This window comes from Nelumbo lutea, chromosome 1, assembly GCF_056320005.1.
Source record: "Nelumbo lutea isolate HS-2025 chromosome 1, American lotus-T2T, whole genome shotgun sequence".
Taxonomy (NCBI): Eukaryota; Viridiplantae; Streptophyta; class Magnoliopsida; order Proteales; family Nelumbonaceae; genus Nelumbo; species Nelumbo lutea.
In genome coordinates, this window is record NC_142684.1 from 65,132,266 (window position 1) to 65,149,685 (window position 17,420).

The following is a 17,420-nucleotide window of genomic DNA, read 5'->3' on the forward strand; positions in this document are numbered from 1 at the left end:
CACATCGGTCTATGACGCCCCTATCATCTTATGAAACACTCAAACAATCCCAACAACAAATGGATAGCCCATTTTCTGGTGCATTTCCCCATTACTGAAGGACCCATCCTCATGCTAATGATGGAAGGCCTTTAGAGAGTTCATCGCATGAATCTCCCTATCACATGCACTCATATTTGCTGGAGGGAACGAAAAATTATGCCCTAATTTAATTTATGTCGAACCAAAGTGGCTCCCACTGACCTTCATAAAGCCAGATTTCGATGGTCCAAATCAGTTAGGATTTCGCACGTTTCCTCTTCAGAAGGTGTGGGGCCCACCACTAAGGGAGGTCATCCAATGAACAATAGGGACACCATGGCAATGATGTGCATTCAGCCATGGTGGGCGCAAGAGCCACTATCGAATCAGCACGGGCCAAGCACTTATGGCCCATGAACGTAGCACATCACACATCCATACATCACATGCAGGGAAGAATTGATCCAATCAATTAATATCTGTAAAGCCCATTTTAAAGCCCACTTTTAATTCATAATATTAACCATTAATATTATCTAGGTATATGGGCCAAATTAGGGTTGAACAGTTCTGCCCATACAGTTTTATCTACGAAGTGGGCTTTTAGTAGTTTTAACAATTTAAAATTGGGCCTTTATAGGTTGGGCCAAATTAAACATTCAATTAATTATCAATCCTTAGGCCCATTAGTGGGAGAATTAGGGTTGACATTTAGCCTTGGTTGAACCCTAGATTTTGTCCAACCAGTTTGGACCAATCTGGTTCGAATGGGTCTAGGGTTTGATCTTTAATTAAAGATTTAATTCAAGAAATTAATTTGAAATTAAATACTGATAAGAGAATGACAAGAATCAGTCAGATAGGGCTGTTCGCACAATCCATCCTACAAAACAGAGGTTAGATCACAGTTTGCAGTTTCATAAACTTCAAATCGCAGATAACGATTCTCCCATCTGCGAAATCTCCTTCCTTGCGCCGCCATCTTCGATCCAAATTAAAATAAATAGGAAACCAAATTTCTATTAATATTACATCAGATCGAATGCCTATACATTCAGTCTAAAAAATAAAAAAATTATTTTACAGGATAAATGTAATAAAAAAATCAAGAAACTACAAAATCGCAGGTTTACTACGCCAATCAAGATTTTGATCTCCATGTGTACAAACAATCCATAAATCAAGAAAATTATAAAGAACAATTCTAAATAATAATCAGATTTTTAAAATTTAATTTCAGATCAATCGCCCATCAACTGGAAACAAATTTTCCAAAAAAACCCTATATCTGCACAAATCGGGTAGAATGCCTTCTGCCCATTCGCGTAGATTCAGATTTGATCCAATTCGGTTCAAGACTTGAACCATGGCTTTGATACCACTGAAGGGATGAGAGATCCATCGTATGGATGCTCGAATCTTGCGGAATAGAATGGGTGAATTAAAAAAAAAAATTCTCTCCATCCTACTGGGAATTGTATTCCATAATTTAGAAATATCATATTTTTCAAGGATCAATCTTGAACCAAGAATTGAACCAAATCTGAACAAAAATAGTAGGAGAGGGATATACCTGATACGGAGAAACAATATCTCCCAATGGAGGTGTTTACACCCAAGGAAGAACCAAAGACTGCTCCCACAAAAGATGGCGCAATGTAGGATGGAGCAGAATAAACAACGCTCTTCAAAAGAACCGGATCCTTCACAAGAATCAGTTGGACGGCACGTGAGCACAACTTTCAATCAGCCCTTTGACAAAGGACTGATATCAAGATCCAATCTTGATCACCCCCATTGAGAATAGGAAATCGAACTGGCAGATATGGTAGCAGTAGGAAGGAAGCAACAAGAAAGAATTTTTGCAGAGTTGCTGAATTCTTTCTTCTGTGATTTCAGCTTTGAAGAGAATGTGAATATGAATATCTCCAAAGGCTGCAAGCTGCCTTGTAACGCCCAGGGACTGTGGGCAGATGCAAGATTAGCCTATCAAGTTTTACCCTCAATGGTCTTATACTTAACCTTTCAGCCCATAATGATCAAACACTGTCTGACAAGAGAGGACCTCTCCCTCGGTTGCAAGGAACAGTGTTGCACTCTCTGCTCACATGGATCCTGGGAATTAAAACCTTTTGCAAACGTTTAGAAACCGTAATATATATATATATATATATATATATATATATATATATATATATATATATATATATATATATATATATATATATATATATATATATATATATATATATATATGTATATCAGTATATAAATATATTTTTCAAAACAAAATTTCAACAATTGAAATCGACTGCCGACAGTCTTGGTTTCCATCAGAGAGAGTACATCCCCGATCATTACCTTTGTCCGACAAAGGGGCTGCTCCTGTCACTATGATCACCTACTCAGATGAATTCTTAGACTGTCCCAACATACCCAGGTTTTGACCCCCGCTAAGGATATCACTGATTGGCATATCAAAGAAAGCCCAATCCGACACCTAGTGTAGTATCATAATCGAGTCTAGGGGTCATGTGTAACTTTTTCAGTTTTGCCCATCAATCTCCAAGGTTTAGGGCAATACTGGAAATCTGGTTCAGTTCAAAGATTCAATTAATCCTCTACTACATGTGCCTTGGGTCTCACCCTGGTGGCTGAGACAGGCCACCCCAACATTTTACAGCACACCAATGTTAGCCTTGGCAGGATAAATCTCCCCAGACTTACCCAACGGCTATGAACATTCTAAACTAACACGAGTCTCATAAGTGTCCAGTTTAAGGGTATTACACAGAAACACACCACAGGAACATGAATCAAATATGTACTTTATTTATTTACAATAAATTCATAATGTACATAATTCTGATTGGAGCTAAGGGCATACAACTGTCTAACACAGCGGAGAATGTGGCGTACCCATTGACTTAGCCACTTAATAGTGCATGTCTTATTATCAAAGCCGTTCAAAGAAATATCTAGATAAATGCATGCATAATGATTAATTATAAATGAAAGAGTTCAACTACTACTGCAGTGCAATACTTGCACTAATAGATTTAGATTAAGAGTACTTTCTTAGGGGGAGTATAGTCTACTTATCCCTTTTTATTTTTTCCTCTTCATGAACCGATTTCTACACCATAGATTTTTGTGCCAAAATGAAATTTACTGATGATTCCTTTGCAATAATAATTTCTCCCTTGAAGAGTAGAATTTCTTCCACCGTGACAGCGACAACCTGCCAAAGCGTCCCTACAGAGTAGAAGTCATTTACTTCACAGAAGATGACATTCACGAAATACAATATCCGCACGATGATGCCTTGGTAGTAAAGCTGTTAATCAATGATTTTGAAGTAAAAAGGATCCTGGTTGACTCTAGGAGCTTGGCCAACATCATCTTCCTAGAAGCCTTCGAGCACATGGAGCTCGGCAGAAATGACCTACAGCCAGCTGACATACCCCTAGTTGACTTTAGTGAGGGTACTAGTTGTAGTGGGATCACCCCCAACTTATCACTAATCACAAATCACTTAACACTATAATCATGATAGAATTCGTTTATCTGGTTTTCTTGATCGAGATATCTTTCTTGTGTCTTTTTAGAGGTGGGTTTTCCTTAAAATGCCTCCTCATGCTCAATGCATGGTAATGGAGTGACATTGAGCTTAACCTTAAGTGAAGGCAATCTAGGTCCTAATATAGCCTTTGTGAGAGCATCACCAACTTGATCTTGGGAGGAGATTTGGTGAACCAAAAGTCACTTCTGAGTGACATGAAGATTAAGAACTGAATGTCAATGCCAATTTCCATGTGCTTCATCCATGAATTGAGTGCTTTGTCCATGAATGGGACAGAGGGTTCGTTGCAAAATGGGTTGCATCCACATTGTCACAATAGAGAGTGGGAGGTGAAGGAGAGTCAAAACCAAGCTGACATAACAAAACAAAGGTTCTATACAAGTGTGTCTTTGTTGTGACATCGGGTAAGTTTCTTGGATACATTGTTAGCCAATTTGGCATCGAAGCAAACCCAGAAAAAATCCAAGCAGTGTACTAGACATGCGACCTCCTAGCTTGGTTAAAGAAGTCCAAAAGTTGATTGGCCGAATAGCCACCCTGAACCGATTTTTGTCTAAATTGGCTAGGAAGTGTTTACTGTTTTTCAAAGCAATAAAAAAGAACTAGGATTTTTAGTGTACCAAATAGTGTCAGCTCGCTTTTGATGAGTTGAAGATATACCTAAGTTTACCACCCATGCTAACTAGACCTAAGACCGGGGACGAGCTTAAGCTCTACCTCTCCGCAAGCGATGAAGTAGTCAACTTGGTCCTAGTTAGAGAAGTAGGAAAAGTACAACACCATGTTTATTATGTAAGTAAAGTCCTGCACGCTACCAAGATGAGGTACCCAGACATAGAAAAACTAGCCTTTGCCCTAGTGTTGGCAGGACATAGAAAAATTATTTATTAAAAGTAGAAAAATAATTATAACATAATATTCAAATTAATAATATTTCAATATATTATATAATTAATAATGAAATTATGTAATAATAGTATAAATTATAATTTTATGAATTTTTAAATTCAATAAATAATTAATATTTTAGAATTTAAATATTTTACATGTTATTTAAGTGTTTAAATAACTAAATATTTTAAGTAACAAAATATTTAACAAAGCTATATTTTAAATTAGTTAAAATAAAGAAGTTATGTAAGAAATTAAAAAAAAATCTGAAGAGTAGAAAAATAATTATAACATAATTATTGTTATTTTTGTATGAGTAAACCTAACTAAATTAATTATTGTTATTTTTGTATTATAAAAAATTATTAAAAGCATTATACAAAATATGAGTACTTATTAATTATTTAAAAAGTTGAAAATATAGAACAATTATATACTCTTATGTGTTTCTATTAGAGTAATTTTCTAGAACACACCTTATAGTTTTACATATTTACGTAAACCTACTTTATAGTTTTCATTTTACTAAAATATCCCATATATTTTACAACTTATTTACTTAATCAACCTTTCATTAAGGAGTGATTGTTTTGCCATTAGGCCCGTTATTTTTTATTCTATAAATACCCTTAACACTTTTTTGTACAGAAAACAAAATTGGCCAAATATAGCCAATAGAATGGTTCCCCATGTCTTATTAGGGGTAAAAATGGTATTTTTATTTTTGTTTGATTAAATTTATTTAAATGAGCATTATAGTCGACACTATCATTTTCCACTATCATCTAATGGAAGAAAGATTAAATCCATTGCAAATTATAAGTGGCGTTTTAGTAAAATACATACTCTATGATAGATTTTAGTGGATCCATGAAACTATATGGGGTGTTTTAGTAAATGACCATTTCTATTATTTAGCTTTCGCTTAATAAATCTCAGGTCCCTACTAGTTTCATGTTTAATATGAGAATAAATGGAATTCTGTAATGGTCACGCCAACAATTTTGACTCTAACCCATGTGACCCACCTAACCCACCTATCAATGTAGTAGGTCAATATGGGTCAAGGGATCCATTAGGGTTAATGGAAAACGGTTAGGGTTAGGGTGGGGTTGAGTAATGGTCCATGGGTCAATATTTATTAGATTTAGCTAAAGTTTGTGAAAGCTTTACTCTCTCTCTCGTTCAAATCTATCACTTCCACCAAAAAGAGAAAGAGGAATCTCTTACACAGCCTATGCTTTTCGCATCTTCAAACCTTCAAAGATGATTTTGCCACTTTTGAAAGCTTCTTCAAACCTTCAAAGAAAGCTCTCTCATTACGAAAATACTACACTAAGCTTCAACTCTAGATCTTATAAGACAAAGCAGCTTCCTTGAGGATTTTGCCACCTTTAAAAGCCTATTGAGCAATTGAAGGAAAACCCCAGATCGAAAGCACAAGCTAATTATATACGTTGATCATATGAGACCAAATGGAATGCTGTCATGGTATTGTTTTCCACCGGTAAACTGTCTTTCGCTCATTGTACAGCGAGAGTCTGAGTTTGTCCTCTTCTGTCAAGAGTCAAGAGCAGTCTAAGTTTGTGACCACCCGCCCTTGCTAAAATAGTTACGCGGCAAGTACTAGGGGCTGGCAGCCATGCACCACGAAGAATGTCTACAAGCTATCTCTTCTCTCACCAAGAATAAAAAAGATGTGTCAAACACTTGTTCGTCCATCTCTCTTATAAATACAAACCATCTAAGTCGCTGCATGCACCAAACTAGATAATAGTAGTAGCTAGCACTACAAGGTCTCTTCACCATGGTCAAGTCTGCTTTGCTTTTCCTCTCCCTCTGCTTTCTTGTCTTGTGTCATGGCTGTGTAGCCTATAGGCACTCTCCGCAGCAATCGTGGCAAAGGCAGCAACATCAACAGCAACGCCGGTTCCGAGGGCAAAGAGAGTGTCAACTTCAGGACCTCTCGGCTCTCGAACCCAATACACGGATTGAGTCGGAAGGCGGGGTCACCGAGTACTGGGAAGAGAAAAACCAACAGTTGAAATGCGCTGGCGTTGCCGTGATTCGTCATGTCATCGAACCCAAAGGCCTCCTCTTGCCTTCATACACCAATGCTCCTAAGCTCACCTACATCGTCCAAGGTTCGCCCTTCAAATTAAATTACCTTCTCTACCTTGCTACTAATTAAAAGTTCTATCTTAATTATCAGTCCATTTTGATTGATCATTCATTCATTCATTTTGATGGATTTACAGGTAGAGGTTTTACCGGAGTTGTCTTCCCCGGTTGCCCTGAAACATACCAATCATTCCAGCAATCCCAACAATCAGAAGGAAATGGAGGAAGTCGGAGGTATGAAGATTTTCATCAGAAGATCCGAAACTTCCACCAGGGTGATGTCATAGCCTATCCGGCTGGAGTAGCCCATTGGTGTTACAACGATGGTGATACACAAGTCATTGCTGTAACTGTCATCGACACTAGCAACAATGCCAACCAGCTCGATCAGAATCTCAGAGTAAGAGACCAATTAGATCTTACATACATGAATTCAACTCAAACCGATTGTTGTCTATTCCATATCCATTAACACTGAGCAATTACTGTTCTTTCTTGTATGTCCTTGACATTGTAGAAATTTCAACTCGCCGGAAACCAGGAGAATCAACAAGAAAACACCAGCCAGCAGAAATCCACAAACAACATTTTCAGCGGCTTTGACACTGAGACACTGGCTGAGGCTTTCGGTGTAAGCACAAAAACGGCGAGAAAGTTACAGGGCCACGACGATGACAGAGGTGAGATTGTGCTAGTCAGTGATGGCCTTCAAGTAATAAGACCACCAAGATCACAAGAGATGAGAGAAGAAGAAGAACAACAACAACAATCGAGGGATAGGGACAATGGCTTGGAGGAGGCCCTTTGCAACATGAGGCTTAGGGAAAACATAGAAGACCCCTACCGCGCAGATGTTTACTCGTTCAAAGGAGGCCGGCTAAGCAGTCTCAACAGCCAGAATCTCCCCATCCTCCACCATCTTCAACTGAGTGCTGAGATGGGAGTACTCAATAAGGTAAGAGTGAGACATTATCTGCATTAATCTTAATTGTTTTGAAATCTCTGGGAATTGTCTTCCTGAAATGTAACTGGATTTTGGACAGAATTCTATCCTTACACCACACTGGAATTTGAATGCACACGCTGTGGTCTATGTTACAAGAGGAAGTGCTCGTTCTCAAATCGTTGGAGAGAACGGTAGCCTGGTGTTCGATGGCGAGCTATGTGAAGGTCAACTTCTGGTAGTGCCACAAAACTTCGCAGTGTTGACACAAGCTGTAAATGAAGAGTTCAGGTGGATCTCCTTCAAGACCAGTGACAATGCATGGAGAAGCGCGCTTGCTGGAAGGAACTCAATTATGCGGGCAATGCCAGAGGAGGTGTTGATGAACTCATATCAGATCTCAAGAGAAGAAGCAAGAAATTTGAAGTACAACCAAGATCAGATGGAGGTGTTAAGTCCAAGGTCACGGTCATGGGGGCAGCCTTCAGCTTAATCCGGTTGTCTGTTTTTTTGTTAGAGGAAAGAATCGGTTCAGTCGAGAAATTAAATAAAGTGAAAAATCAATAAACAACCTCTTGATAGAGTTGGAAGGTTGACAATAATGCTTGTACGAGTTGTGTGAATGTAGATGCTTTAATTTACACTCAAATAAACAACCTTTTTTTATGTCATTTTGTTTTGTTCTCCAATCCGAGTTAATCCGAGTCAGGCACTTAATTACTGGGTTTGTTTGCAGTACAATTTCAGCTGCACCGGTTCAAAAGTATGTACAAATTAATGCTGATGGTCATCAAGTAAAACAAGGCATGAAGCAAAGTAGAACACAAAATATAAATGAAATAGAACACAAAGTAGAATACAATCTTGAAACCCAATGCGATGGCAGACGAAGCCAAGATAACAGAAGATTTGCCGCTCCTCAACTTCATTTTGCGATCTCCATTCTGTGGTCAAGATTGTGTTCAACATGGAAAAAAACAATGGTGTTGAAGCTTCAATAGCGGAATATATAGGAGCGACTTAGGTTTCGCAACAATAGATAGAAACTTCTATTTGATTGATGGATTCAGCGGTTCATTGCATTTGGTAGTGAATTGCATTTGATAGTGAATTCGGTTGTGAAAGTCAGCGGGAGCCATTTGGGCCCCAAGAGTAACCCCAAGGGAACCCTAGCCATTTGGGCCTATTCAAATTTGACTTTATGAAAGTCAGCGGGAGCCATTTTTGTATGAACTATGGGATTGTTTTACTTGTCCCCTTCAATTTAATATAAATGCAAAGAGATAGGAAATGTTATATGATGAATTCTCTAAAGGCCTCCCATCAAATATTAACTTAAGCTTCTGGGGGAGAGACAAAAGGATACAACATGGATGTTGAAAAATTATATTGATAATTACAAAAATACCATGGACATTCCACCATACGAATTACATGTATAGCCCCACCCAAGACATAGACAATGACACTCTATTGACAAGCTGTAGGCACAATGGATGGCACTTGATGGCGTGGTGAAAATTTCACTTGTGACAGTAAGCCATTCTTAAGTGTTGTCCTTCCCATCCTAAATGTAACTCCAAGGAATTTCCCAAATTCATCCCAAATTCTAGATTCAGGATTAGAGTTCCTTTTTCCCAGACTAGAATCTCATCAAAAATTTTCATCATTGACGACTCCGCACAAACACTAAATTATCATCTGTTTGTAAGCTCACAGCACTTCCAACCATCAAATTAACTATGGCTGCATCGTAACTAAACTTCTGAATCTTAACCACTACATCTTCACAAAAGACCACTTGCAAGTGATTATTAATTCGTCTTGCTTGAAAATTCCTTCACACAAGCCCATAACTTTAAGATTGTGCAGTAAATATTTGATGGGCCTTAAATCTCTTGAGCCCAAATCAAATATGAGACTCCCCTATGGAGGTGCAAATCGGGCCATGTCGGTCCAACACAACATGATTTTATGGGCCGCCCATCCTTTAGTGGGTCGTGCTGTATTGGTCCACAGGCCTTCGTGGGTTGTGCTTGCCTCTTCTAGGATCCTTCATAGGTCAGGCCTGGCACGACCAATGACACGAGCCTAAATGAGCTTGTGTCGGGAAGGCTATAGGCTGGCTCATGGGCATGGGCTGAGCTAAGTTGTGGGCCTGGGTTAATCTAGGCCAGTCTATTTTTGGGAATTTCTATTACTTTTTCTTTTTCATTTTTTTCTAAGTGATACAAATTTTGAGAAAAATAAAAATTTAACAATACATACTTAACAAAATACCGAGTAGACAACAAACTGAAAAGAAAAAATTAGAAAATTTATATCACTTGAATTTAAACAATACAAATGGAATATTGGAAATGGAATAAAATATAAAAATAATATAATAAAATTAAAAATAAAAAACCACATTGGTATTGAAAAAACTAACAATTTAAGTAAAATTGAAAAGAAAAATTTACAATAACTTTGAAAATGCTATGCAATTATTGACATCACTATTTTATTTAAGTAACACCTTTATCTCCTTGACCTTGGTCATCATCTACTTCTGGTGAAGCATCATGTGAAGTACCATGCCCTCCTTTATCTTGTAGTCTAATTTTTTATAAATAAATTAAATAAAACAAAACAAAGAGAGAAAGGAGAAATACAATGAGGATCAAAATTCTACCTGAGAGAAAAGGAGACTCAAAAACCCCAAAACAAAACCAGGTAAAAGGAGGCTCAAAATCTCGCCCAACTCCACACAACAAAACAAATTGCTCATGAAGAAAAAAACCAACATCAGGAAAAATTTCCTGTGCTCTCCCTAGGGTTAACACTCCAACCTACACACCCTATAGCGACTGACATTCTAGCTCGAAACCCGATGTCTACCACCCATGCCTTTGCCTCTAATCGACTTACCCTTCCCTAAATCTTCTTTAATTGATGCATCGACGTAATAATGTATCAAACTTCTCAGCTTTCTTCTTTAGGCCACTGAACATGAACACTATGTCATCCTCTTCGAGCGAAGCATTGCTCTCCCAATCATCCTTTTTAACACTCCCTTCCTTTTCCCTTTCCCTATCTTTCCTCGACGTCAATTCAAAACTTCACAACGCTTCTCTTACCTGGGCTTCACCACCTGAAAAGAATAGCCCACAAGTCATTGCCACTTGGATTTCTCACTCAAGTAGATTATCCACAAAACTTATGGCCTTTGGTTCTCTATCAACAAAATTCACCCACCTCTGCCCCCTTGTCTCTCCGTCTGGAACCAGAGTGGCCGCCTCTTCTTCTACTTTTCTCCTACCCTATGACATCGCTACTATAACATCTAGCTCTCCACTCTCTAGCATGGGAATAGAGCTTGAGCTATTTTCTCCCCCCTTGGCTAGCTCCACTTCATGCCAAACCCTCCTATTAGATTTCTTTTTGCACAAAACTTTCAAACCAGCCTTCTTTTCCACCCCTTTAGGTAGTAACAAGTTTCTTAGGTTTCTTATCAAGTTAGTGTGCATCTTTGCTCTTCTTGGGGCCATAGCGACTTTAAACGGCCCCAAATTAGTTGTTGAATTTTGGTATCAACATACTAGTTCTTCCCCTACTCTCATAATTCGAGAATGCATTAGAAATGACCAAGCCACAATGAACTGGGTTTCGCGTCTCAATTAACTCCCCTGATGGAAAACCTAGAACCCCTACAATCTCGGCAACCGGATACGCAATTTCCTCATATGTTGCAATAGAGGAATTCAAAAAATTCAAAAGACTCTAGCATGAGCCCCACTTGCCGATCATCATTCACAATGTCTAAGGGCACCAACTAATTGATTTGTTCCACCATCAAACGACCCCCTTCCCCAATGTCGGTGCCGAGGATGATTCCAATAATTACATCTTCTTCTCGGATTCCCCCCTTCCCTTTCCTCTAGAGCCACCTATGAAATAGAGAAAGGTAAACGGTTGCTCTTAAGACATCCTCCTGGGCCATTGCCTAGGGCTTCATTTGATACCAAGGCCTTATCTACCACCACCCTTTTATTGTTGCAAACACCAGAACCGAAGAGGGATGCAAGGCCTTCTACCACCCGAACTGTTGCATGCAGGCCATTTTGGATTACTTTCTGATTTGGGACCAAGGGTGAGTTCGGGCCCCTAGTAAGGAGTTCTGACTGCTGGTTTCTCCCCTTGGTGCTCGTGCCTTAGGCTTGCTTTTGTGCCGAGCTGTTGCCTTTGCCATGTGTTAAATAACTGTGAGGTCGGGCCAAATCTTCCTTCATCAAATACCAACACTAAAACAAAACTTTTATGGAACTGCAGACATTGGAGGGGATAGTAGATCACGTGCCATGGCGGCAAGAAGTAGATAATTTTTCCATGTTCACTCCACCATGATACAATATCAAAATCGTTTAATTCCTTTGTGTCCAAGGAGTCATTTAAGTTAGAAAAATTAACTTCTGAATTAAAATTAAGTTCAAGAACTTGATGATTAAGTGGTAATAGATTTTGACCTTTTATTTATTAAATTCAATGTTTTCCTATACCTTCATGATTGACATTCATATAAACTATACACTTTAAATAATAAATTATTAATTTCCTCTTTTTTTTCCAATATCATTATTAATATTTTCGCAATATAATTTAAGTAAAACATTTAAGGAAAAACGAATATGCCCTAAAGGTGACACTGCACCGCAAGTAAGTATTTTTTTCATTCTATTTTCCGCCTCCGCTTTACATTAGAGGAAATGACTCTCGCCCATATATAAGCAATCTCCCAAATCCTAATAAATAAAGAAGAAAACAAAAAAACAGAACAAAGTAAACGACACAGTGACCACTTCCACCGTGAAGCTAGCACAAACTATATGGGACGACTGTAAGTGGAGATCCAATCAAACCATGACGGGAAAAGTAAAGGTCTCTTTGATTTTAACAAAAAACTGCCATGACAACCAGGGTCATGGAGTACATTAATAAAGATTAATTAAACATAGTCGTCCAAGGACGAAAATGTATAAATTAAAAACAACCAAGAAATGAAGGAATTACATAACTGAGCAATTGTTTGGATTTGGATCGTCATAAACCACTGTATACACTTCTTCAATCGTATTAGAATGTTGAAAAAAATGGCATGGATGTGTGCACTGGTGAGACGGAGTGGACTTAGAAGTGGATTTTTCCTTGTTGTCTTCTTTAGGCTTCACCTCTTCTACACTGATGATGGTGGCATCCCCAACCTTCTTCCTCAGTGAGGTGGTCAATTTGGCAGAATCGACTCCATCTCCGATAACCACCAGGCGATCCTTGTCGTCCCCTTCTATGGCCACCGAAATCACACCTTCTGCCACAGAAGCGATACTCATAGCCTTGGATCGGCATTTGTCGCAGTTCATCTGCACTTTGACTACGATCTTTTGCTGAATCACAAAGACAAGTAATAAAAACGCAGATGTATAAGACAGAAACCTAGCTTTAGACTTGAAGCTTTCAGAAACAAACAACATCGATTAGATGGATGAAACTGATATGCCTACATACATATATACCTTCATGTTTTGCTTCTTACAGTGAACCCGGCCGGCCGGCGTTAAATTCCTTGAGAGAAGGTCAACTCGATCGACTATCTTCTGCCTGTGAATGGATTGTAAGGCGCACGTAAACTTTCCTATAGTATGTATGTCCTATCGGTTCTGCATGTATTTTTATATATGGTTTGTAGGGGAGACATAAGCAGTGAAGGAAGGTTGGATCTATAGAACCAAATCTGATGATGGATGGATAGATATGAGAAGTAGTGATGGAGAAGACAGAAAGACCGGGACTGGGTCCGTGCATGTTCGTCCAATCCAAGTTAATTTCAATAGATCATCAACAAGTCAACGAATTCCCTTCTGATTTCTGATCCCTCCCCCTCGTGTCAAGCCTAAATTATGGAGGGTGTGCGTGTAGTAGTAGCATAACATTTCTATATAAGTACGACTGGTCTGGTATTCTGGTCGTCTGTTCGTTGTGCTCGACGCCTCGACCTCGACAAGAGAGAAGAGACCCTTCTTGTCGATTCGATTCGCATTAAGTAGAACAATAAGTAGTATCAAGTATAACCACCCTAAAGCGAATTCGATTCGCATTGGAAGTTGGAACGGATTGAAAATGTATCCCAGGACCATGACTACTAGGGGTGTTATATTTGAATCTAAATTTGATTAAATATTTGAATCTAATTAATATATATATTAAATAAATATTTTATTTATATAATTTAATTATTATATATAAGATTAAATAATTTGTTGAATTTATATATTTATCAAATTGAATCAAGTCATATCTGAATTTGAATCCGGTTAATCGGTATAATAAGATATTTGAATTCTATCAATTATTATATATAAGATATTCAAATAAGATATTTGATTATGTTGAGTCTCAAATTTGAAATCAGATTTTTGAATACTGTTGACACTCTTAATGACCACCACAATATGTACTATGTAGAGAACCAATCCTAAGGCCATGACTGAGGAAGCAAGAGTGCAGTAATTGATATATATGCCAATAAATAATTCTGCATGCGTATGCATTAAATTTGATATGTTAAGTGGATGTACCAATTCACTTGTCTTAAACACTTACCCAAAATTTTCTGGAACGCCATATATATTTTGAGTCCACTACAAGAAAAATGGTTAAAGCCGGCGGTCTTAAGACCACCATATATATCTAGGACTGCTGGCTTAGATCACGACTATCAGCTCAGATGGAAAAGACCAGCCCACCTTTGATGGTGGTCTGCGATGGTCTAAAATACGTTAAAGCGGCGGTCAAGCAAAACCGTCAGCTTAGCATCAATAAAGGTGGTGGTTCCGATTGCCACCTTAGGTGGTGGGCCAAACCGCCGGCTTAGATGTTATATGACCGCTGCCTTAAGTTTTGCCAAACATCACTTGCATCTTTTGATGGCGGTCTGAATCGTTGGCTTAGATCCTATATGACGGCCGCCTTAAGTTTTGTTAAACATCACTTGCATCTTTTTGATGGTGATCTGAACTACTGGCTTAAATCCTATATGACCGCTGCCTTAAGTTTGCCAAATGTCGCTTCTGCTTTTAAGTGGCTGTCTGAACCGCCGGTTTAGATCCTATTTGACTGCTGCCTTAGGTCTTATTAATGGCTAAGTCAGCGGCTACATGACTGCCGATTTTGATATTTCTTTTTTTTTATTTTTATATCAGGTTAATTCCATCAATTTTTTTTGTACCTAAACCTTAATTCCAAGATTTTTCATTTTAATACCTGTTGAATACAAATCTCATAACAATTGATGCATAAAAAACAACTTAAATAAAAATTATAATTTAAAGAAAAATCTATTAATTTAAAAAAATAATTTTTATAATATCCATAGAATATTCAATTGAGATATAAAAAGTACAAGGAATTTAGAAACATTCAATTTGCCAAATAACATAACACATCTTCCAATTGATCCTGGGGAGTTAGCCATTATGCAGTTCATCCATCTTCCAAAACTAGCTTGGTTTTGCAGATTGTTTCCAAAAGAAGAATTCAAGCATTCATCTGTTCTTTCGAAGTCCTTCCATTGGTTATTTGGTGGCATTCCTGGAGTCTGAATGTAACCACTATTTGGTGGTCTGATGTCAATTGAATCACTCTTAGCCATTTGAACAGTTGGATGCCTGAAAGAAGATAATGTTGTTAGGTAGACTATTGGTTGGGAGAAATTAAGTTACCTGTTACAATGAATAACTGAATGATTAATGTAAGGACTCTAGTTTCCAAAGAAGCAAAGCGATTAAAAGGATCGGTGGATTCAATTGTTTTAGAAAATTAGACCCATCCAATAAATTCCTTAAATTACTAATAGTTTAGAACATGGGAAGGACTTGGAAATGATTTTATGGAGACACCAGTAAGTGTTTGCAGTGGCGTTTGTTTAACTGCTCATTGTGAACAAAACTAATTGCAAGTAGGGTTGATCATGGGCCGGGCTGGGCCAGGCTTTGTACTTATGATAAGGGTAATAGTTTAGGCTCGGGCCCGGCCCAGCCCAGGGTTTCAGGCCTGAATCATAAGTCCTAGCCCAGATTTATACGGGTCCAGCCCGGGCCTGATTCTGGGCCAATGTCATCATATGTAAAACATTATATTTCTATATATTAAATAATATAACATGTATATAAACTTATTTTAATACAAAAACATCCCTTCGGACCCTCCCTCCCTTTCTAAATCAAATAAACTAATCACTTGATATAATCAACTGGGTTGTGATTAACTTAATTAAATCACCATCCCAATAGATGAGATCGGTGGCTCTCTTGTGGGTTCAGAATAATCAAAGCATCCCATACTCCAATAATTCAATAAATTCCTGATAAAAAATCAACTTTTCTTATCTCTAAACATCACCCATTTAAAGTTAATAGTTAACGCTGGTAAAAAGAGCATAGAGCAATGGTTAAAAGGACAGTGAATCATAAGATTCACAACATAATTACAAGATTTTTCCTGAAAAAGATCCAAACCAGCTTAGGATTCGCAATTTAAATAATGCAGTCATAACTTGCCTAAAATAAAATGAGAGAAAAGAGAATGACCGAATCCCAAAACTTTATTGGTAACATATGAGATGCATTTAAAGAACCATATTTTACTTTCTGGTGTTTAGCAAAAAGCTCAGCAATTGAAGTGTTCTCATCTGCAGCTTGCAATAAGCCCCTCATATCTTATAGTATTTGGGCAAATGTGAGTAATTTATCCATTTGACCACAATATAGAGTCCAGTTGATATTTAAACCACAAAAAAGCTACTTGGATCTCATAATTATTAATCTACCCCTAGACACTAAAGATACACCAAGACCTTTATCCATTAAATTCCTTACCCCTTTAAATTACAAAATCCAATTATCTTACATCAATCTATTTTCTATCGATCCCCTTCAATCAAACTGACTGTAGGACCACAATATATGGGCCTGACTTTTGGCATTTCTTTACACAAAGTGGCTAGTCTCAAACTTGAACTCAGGTTCTCATGCATGCTTAACAGCGTGACATTTTACCATTACACCAAATAGTGGTCCTAAAATTAAGATGATATATTGTATATATAGTCTTTTCCATATATATACGAAAAGGGTGGTCTCCCCTTTCTCCAAATGGCAGTAATTTAATTACTCATGGGGTGGTTGGTAATAGCAACCGCCCCATCAGTATTGTTATTATAAATAATTAATAAGATTAGTGATTATAATTAATAATTATTGTTATTATAATTATTGTTAATAAATAGATATTTACTTTAAATTAAAATTATAAATACTGTTAATAAATTTAGTAATTATTGCTATATCAAAAATAATTAAAAGTATTGTTATTGATTATTTACAAAAATATTATAATTACTGATAAATATTGTTAATTTAACTTAATTTTGGTAATTATTAATTTAATGAATATTGTTAATAAATCCTATTCATAAATTTAGTAGTTACCATTATATTAAAAATAAATAAATAATATTATTAGAACTATTATTACTGATTATCTATAAAATATTATAATTACTTGATATTATTGATAAATGTTGTTAATAATTAAATATTTAATAAATAATGTTAACAAAAATCAGTAAAAATAATGTTTGTTTTTTTGCTTATTGAATTTCTTTGGTTTAAATTTTTGGGTTTTGTGCTTTGAAGATTGTTACATAATGTTAGTTAAAAATGCTATTTGCATTTGGCTTAATGAATTGCTTCAAGGTTCTAAATATCGACATGGGCCGATACGTCCTGTGTTGATGCTTTTTTTATATTTTACTTAACCTTTGAACCA

General features: G+C 37.1%; 1 protein-coding gene and 1 pseudogene across 1 annotated transcript; one reads left to right on the forward strand and one right to left on the reverse strand.

Moving 5' to 3' along the window:
• Nucleotides 1-5,923: 5,923 nt before the first annotated feature.
• On the forward strand, nt 5,924-8,230 carry LOC148874972 (11S globulin seed storage protein Ana o 2.0101-like). The gene is made up of 4 exons (XM_088963938.1): nt 5,924-6,639; nt 6,754-7,016; nt 7,134-7,571; nt 7,660-8,230. Exons 1-4 carry the CDS (start codon nt 6,303-6,305, stop codon nt 8,050-8,052), a joined length of 1,431 nt encoding a protein of 476 aa, XP_088820064.1. The 5' UTR covers nt 5,924-6,302; the 3' UTR covers nt 8,053-8,230.
• A 4,374-nt stretch (nt 8,231-12,604) lies between these two features.
• LOC148874973 (heavy metal-associated isoprenylated plant protein 47 pseudogene) lies at nt 12,605-12,982 on the reverse strand (annotated as a pseudogene).
• Between the last annotated feature and the right edge of the window lie 4,438 nt (nt 12,983-17,420).

Excerpts from the sequence above, each read along its gene's own strand:
- LOC148874972 (XM_088963938.1), top strand. The coding sequence starts at position 6,303 with ATGGTCAAGTCTGCTTTGCTTTTCCTCTCCCTCTGCTTTCTTGTCTTG. Across the intron at positions 6,640-6,753 it reads GCTCACCTACATCGTCCAAG|GTAGAGGTTTTACCGGAGTT; the intron begins GTTCGCCCTTCA and ends ATGGATTTACAG. Across the intron at positions 7,572-7,659 it reads AGATGGGAGTACTCAATAAG|AATTCTATCCTTACACCACA; the intron begins GTAAGAGTGAGA and ends GATTTTGGACAG.